The sequence below is a fragment of the Colias eurytheme genome, chromosome 6, assembly GCF_061535395.1.
Source record: "Colias eurytheme isolate Ceu_HAF_F1 chromosome 6, ilColEury1 Martin Lab GWU primary, whole genome shotgun sequence".
NCBI classification, from domain to species: domain Eukaryota; kingdom Metazoa; phylum Arthropoda; class Insecta; order Lepidoptera; family Pieridae; genus Colias; species Colias eurytheme.
Genome location: NC_142985.1, coordinates 7,086,864 through 7,092,881, shown reverse-complemented (window position 1 = coordinate 7,092,881; position 6,018 = coordinate 7,086,864). Strand labels below are relative to the sequence as shown.

Sequence of the window (6,018 nt, the reverse complement as noted above, 5' to 3'; positions counted from 1 at the left end):
CGATTGGGCAATGTTGGGATAGGTCACACTACGTTTATTAACCTAACATTGCCCAGCGACAAAACTTCTATAATACTACGTATTTTTGCTTGGAAATAACAAATAACCTCCTTTTTTATATTCTAGTTTAATAAATAATAAGATATATCCACGTATTCTAATTGATTCCCAGTGATCAGAGACAAGTTTTTTTAGAAAAATTTGGCACCACCAAAACACCTCCTTCTTTGTCGACATGTAGCAGCAGACTGATTGACGTTATACATGTGCTATCTAATCAGTGTTACGAGAAAAGACTTTAATTTTCTACCACAAAACAAAACAAGTCTTAAATGTCATGCTACTCCACATAAACACTCGGGAAAGTTAAAATTTCTATTTGGGCAAAGATAGGCTGGAAAGGCAATGTTGGAGGATATGACGGTATTAGATTATTTGTTTGAATTCAATAGGGTCCGAAACTGCTGAATTGTTAATAAATTCTTTTACTATTAGAATTCTACGTTATCTATTCCTAGTGAACATATGCCATAGTAATGGCCATAGTAGGATGTTTTTATCCCGGGTATGGAAAATAAATCATCAGCATAGTTCCTGTTTCTGGGTTCAAACTATAGGTATTAGGTTTCCATAGCCAATTTGGATAAGTTTGATAGTTAGATTAAAACGTAGAATAATTAATTGTTAAAATCGTGTCATTTTGATTACAGAATTTTTTATGTCGTGCATTCGAGGAATTTTGGACGTGTGGACGTGTGGACGTTCGAAAAATTGTGAATAGGTACTACTTTAGACCATCTGCAATTACACATTAATTTAACAAATACTTACGTATTTAACACGGTCGCCTGAATTACCCCAATGCGCCTACCAATTTCACAGTGAAAAGAATGGTTTTTTCAAGGTTTTTTCCGATGTAATCAAAGAAAAGACTAATGTGTGAAACGGTTCGCGTCGACACTCCTAAATAAGCGACAACAAATGTTCATGCCCGAACCCTTCAAAAATATATGTATAAGTGGTTGAGTTACTTTCCTAATTTAAAAATATAGGTAATTAGATTTTATTTCATAATAATTCATCGCATAATTCCTTAATTAATTCCCTTATTCATATCATTCAAAAGAAGTTTATTTTTACATGGCAAGACATGGATTGAAAATTGGCGCCACGACCGCGACGTGTTTGCTGTCAAATTTAAAAAATGTAATGTTGGCAACTTATTCTTTCCCTTTCGTTGATCGTTCTTTTTCTCGTTGATAAAAATCAGGTGAAGTTTAAAATAAGACCAAGAATAACAGGGTAATTATTTTATTTTATTACAATCTACACACGTGGAAAAATAGACTTACAAAAAGTATTGTAACAAAGAAGTCTTGAGATATTTTTTATTATTTCTTTAATTTAACGTAAGTCTTTAATTCTAACCTCACTTGCCCAAAAGTTTCAACAACTAATTATTTATGACCTTGAATGACTCTTCTTACTGAAAATGATAGTCGTTTTGTATACAAAACTATTTCAGCTGGCTTCAGAAATATGTAATTTGATATAAAGTAGATAATTTTAGATATGTAACTTGACTAAACATTACACTTTTCAGAAGATGTCTGCTTTAATGTTTGAAAAGGTCTGGCTCGACAAAAATGTTTATAACGATGCTGAGAAAAAATATTATGAATCCCTAAACAAGGTAAATACAATTGTTAACCTATAAACAAGAAAAACAACTGTTGATACTTTAATTCGTGAAACATTCATCCGAAAAGTCATGATTAATTATAATATAAAACTATAGTTATTGTTTTTTATCTTTAGAGCCAAAGTAATCCACTAGCGGTGGCAGGGTCATCACTAGCTAGTGAAGTAGCAAAAGCAAGACAACACATTAAAAACTCTCTTGAATGTGTAAGTAATTTGTGTGCACATTAAAGAGTTGCATGTAAAAGTAGAAGTAGCACTAGGTAGTTCTTTTTTTTATATACTTAGTTGTTGAAAATAATTGTTGATATGTCTGATTCATGAACATAAATTCATAAGATTATAAAATTGCAGATGGACAATGTGGCGTCATTAGCTGGTGTGCCCAATACAGAAATACAAAGCAAGTTGAATAAACTAGAACTTGAAAATTCAGATTTAAAGAAGGCATTAGATGATTTACGCAAGTTAGTTATCAGTCTTCAGGCCCGAGTAGACAGTATCGAATCTACAGGTGGAGCAAAATCACAAGCAGCAGCACCAAAAGTAAGAGAACAGTTACTTTGATAACCAAATTTTCTACAATTTTTTTTTTAAACTCAAAAACTTTAAATTTTCTAATATGTTATCATTAAATATTATACAGTAAAGCCTGTTTAAGACGATATCCCAGGAACAACCAAAAATACCTGGTTCATACGCCCTAACGGCCAACACATATTACCTATTAAACGGGATGACAATGATATTAAGCATTAAAGAATGTATGAAAACATGTCTCAAGTTGCTGGGACTGATGCAAAATCGCTACATAGTATAAAACAAAGTCGCTTTCTCTGTCCCTATGTCCCTTTGTATGCTTAAATCTTTAAAACTACGCAACGGATTTTGATGCGGTTTTTTTATCTGATTCAAGAGGAAGGTTTTAGAATATAATTTATTAGGTTTTAGACAAAGCGGGCGAAGCTGCGGGCGGTAAGCTAGTAGCATATAATGCAAGAAATCGTATTAAGCGTGATCGTCTTAAACGGGTTCTACTGTATATTCAAGTTCTTATTATGACTAAAATATTAATTAATATGTGTTGTTTATGCTTCAATTAAACCTATATTTTAATATAATATGTCACTTAAATGTTAAGGTACAAGCACAAGCTAAGGAAGATCAAGAGTCAGATGATGGGGTTGACTTATTTGGATCAGATGATGAAGAAGAAAATGCTGAGGCTGCAAAACTCAGAGAGGAAAGGCTGGCAGCTTATAATGCCAAAAAATCTAAAAGTAAGAAAAAAGAATATCTAAGCATAAAATAATTATGTTTACATTTATATAGTTAAATCATTCATTAGTGGCTGAGCAGAAGTTTAGTGACAAACACATGCACTGAATTAAATACATAAAGAAAAGATAGTAAATCTCTTGAGTGTAGTTACAAACATTGTGTTATATGTATCACTCTTCACATTTCAGAACCTGTTCTCATTGCAAAGTCTAATATAATTTTGGATGTTAAACCTTGGGATGATGAAACTGACATGAAAGCTATGGAAGAAGCTGTAAGGAAGATTGAAACAGATGGCCTTCTTTGGGGAGCTGCTAAACTTGTGCCCTTGGCGTTTGGCATTCACAAACTCCAAATTTCATGTGTTGTAGAAGACGATAAAGTGTCTGTTGACTGGCTGACAGAGGAAATTGAAAAAATTGAAGACTTTGTAAGTTTATTTTCTTTTTGTTAATAGGTGCTAAATAATTAACCCATTGAGCCCCGAACGGACCGATCGGTCCAGGACACAATAGATTTTCTATTGTGTCTGTGATTCCGGGGCCTGAGTTATTACTACCTGAGATTAGACTGTTCAAACTGTTTTAAGAAATCACTATAGATAATTAAGTTGATTACATTTTATATCCATTGTTCATGAAAAATGTTCTGAAATTTCAACAATGCACCTTTTATTCACTAAATAGTGATATTTTATATTTTAGTCTTTATTGGACTTAAAAAAGAGTGAGAAAAATTATGAACCGATTACTTACAGATAGCTAAAATAAGTACAATAGGTGATCTTATTGCTTTGAATGATTTCTTCCAGACAACCTTTGATTCAATAGAGGAATATCATTTACGATTTAATATTAAGAGAAAATTTCACTATTTTCATATCTCTCTGTCCCACTGTCCCTTTGTATGATTTGATACGGGTTTTTTTAAAAGATAGAGTGATTCAAGAGGAAGGTTTTAGTATATAATTTATTACATTTTAGACAAAGCGGGCGAAGCTACTGGCTGAAAACTATGTAATATAATATCCATATCAAATTCAATAAACTGCTTCTTCACTCTTGATGGCTTAATTTAACTTTACTTATATTTTTATCTTTCCAGGTACAAAGTGTTGATATTGCTGCTTTTAACAAAGTTTAAATTATTGTTAAACATTTAATAAAATAATATTCTTTTGTATGATTGCCTTTTTCTTTCATTCTTTGATCATTACTAACAACTAGATACATGACAGGGACTTATAGTATCCTCTGCCTACTTTGAAAATAAGACCTTATTTCATACTATTAAGGTTAAAATTATTTTGGTGTATATTGACCAGCTAGCTTCGGCTGTTACATTTTGGATGTTTTGTGAATACACCTAAACAATACACATCCTATTGTTTTCAACTATAGAGTCTGCGCCACGAAAGGTATTCAATAGGCGTTATTTAGCAGACCATAGTCCCAATAATTGGTAATGATGGTGTGGGAAATGTGAATTCTCTAGCACACACCGCCCATCCCATCATTGAAAATTATTTGAGTGAGAGTGTACCTACTTAAAAGGTTGATAATATTTTTTAAGAAATAACCTACGCAAAACAAAAGATTCTTTCATTTTTAAACAATTTTTCCAAATCTCCACTCATCATAAAAAGTGCACATTTTGCGAAGTGCACCAGTTGCGAAGTGTACCATTTGAGAAGTGCACCAGTTGCTAAGTTCACTATTTGAGCATGGTGTACAAGTTGAGAAGTGCACCAAATGCGTCAAACCCACGCTACTTCTTTTAAAATACAAAATTGGTTGTCTGTAAAGTCGGTTTACTGACGATAGTTGAACGTGACAACGTCCGATTGTGCTTCTTTGTCGCTCGTTCTGCGCTCTCGCTTGCACTTCAAGCTTTACATCACATTACATGGAACGCCTCAGAGCGAGGTAACCCCGCATGAGTCATGTTTTTTCGTGCGTGCAGCCGGCTCTATCGAATTATAAGACGTTGTCACGTCAAAAAAAAACAAGATGGAGTAACTTTCTATAGTAATTTTTGCGATTTTCAAAAAATTCGTAACTCAAAAACTAAGTTTCCTACAAATGAAATTTCAGATTTAGGTTGCATAGGCCAATTTATAGCTAAGCACAAAAAATTTACGACTCTCAACTCGACGCCCTATAAAGTACAGTTTAGCCCACTAGCCCCTCGTTTTTACCAAGAAACAAGTTAAATACTAGTTTGATACAAAACTTGTAGAATACTTTTCAAAACATAATTATTTATTTTACACATGTATTGAGACTGTCTCAAACATTATTTCGTTCACACTTTGTAGCCAACAAGTATTTATACAAGGTATAAAATACATTTGCGTTTACACTGAAGTCTGTGACATGGTAGAACTTGTCTGATCCATTGATAGCGTTCTCACCTACAAAACACAGTCGTGGTTTAGATAAGTATTGTTTATTTTATTGCAATTTCTGTATAATACTAGTAACAAACAAGTTTTAAACTTTATCCATGTTTGTTGGATAAAGTTTTCAACATACATACATATCACAAGTTTTTTTTTTAATAGAAATTATAAAAGTAGGTACGACTGAATTTGTCTCGAATTCTACAAGTATTGCTACAACAAAAACAAGAGATCATAAACATGTAGGCAACTTAGATCAGGCAACTAGAAGTTTTCAACCAACAAGTTTCATATAAGTTATCCTATGGTTATCCTACATGTATCAAATTTTGTATACAACATGTTTTACACATGTCTATGAGAAACGAAAACATTGCATCAAATTTGTAAAATACATGTATTATACTTTGGTGAAAACGAGGGGTTAGGGCTCTTTCAATTTATGCGTTTCGTATCGGACCGCTGCCGCACGTTTTCCGTGCCGCTATTCTAGTTATAACCCGCTGCCGTGCCGTTGCAGTACGGTAGCAGTCCGTTACCAAACGCTTAAATTGAAAGCGTATCTAACTGCCGATACGGGAATTAAGCCATGGACGCTGACGAAGAAACATTACTGTTAGTGCTCTTCAACTGCC

The 6,018-nt window shown here is 33.2% G+C and overlaps 1 protein-coding gene across 6 annotated transcripts; it reads left to right on the top strand.

The window, feature by feature from the left end:
• Nucleotides 1-1,034: 1,034 nt before the first annotated feature.
• Nucleotides 1,035-4,164, top strand: eEF1delta (elongation factor 1-delta). 6 transcript variants are annotated; one of them, XM_090102851.1, is made up of 7 exons: nt 1,035-1,052; nt 1,607-1,693; nt 1,819-1,908; nt 2,056-2,247; nt 2,843-2,981; nt 3,171-3,412; nt 4,087-4,164. In XM_090102851.1, exons 2-7 carry the CDS (start codon nt 1,607-1,609, stop codon nt 4,123-4,125), a joined length of 789 nt encoding a protein of 262 aa, XP_089958977.1. In that variant the 5' UTR covers nt 1,035-1,052; the 3' UTR covers nt 4,126-4,164. The 6 variants fall into 6 exon arrangements, with proteins under 6 accessions (XP_089958977.1, XP_089958976.1, XP_089958975.1 ...); XM_090102850.1 differs by lacking the exon at nt 1,035-1,052 and adding an exon at nt 1,250-1,270; XM_090102849.1 differs by lacking the exon at nt 1,035-1,052 and adding an exon at nt 1,252-1,270 and having other exon boundaries at nt 1,604-1,693.
• The last annotated feature ends 1,854 nt before the right edge of the window (nt 4,165-6,018 follow it).

Coding starts and splice junctions, on each gene's coding strand:
- eEF1delta (XM_090102851.1), top strand. CDS start 1,607: ATGTCTGCTTTAATGTTTGAAAAGGTCTGGCTCGACAAAAATGTTTAT. Junction 1,694..1,818: donor ATTATGAATCCCTAAACAAG/GTAAATACAATT, acceptor TTTTATCTTTAG/AGCCAAAGTAATCCACTAGC. Junction 2,248..2,842: donor CACAAGCAGCAGCACCAAAA/GTAAGAGAACAG, acceptor TTAAATGTTAAG/GTACAAGCACAAGCTAAGGA.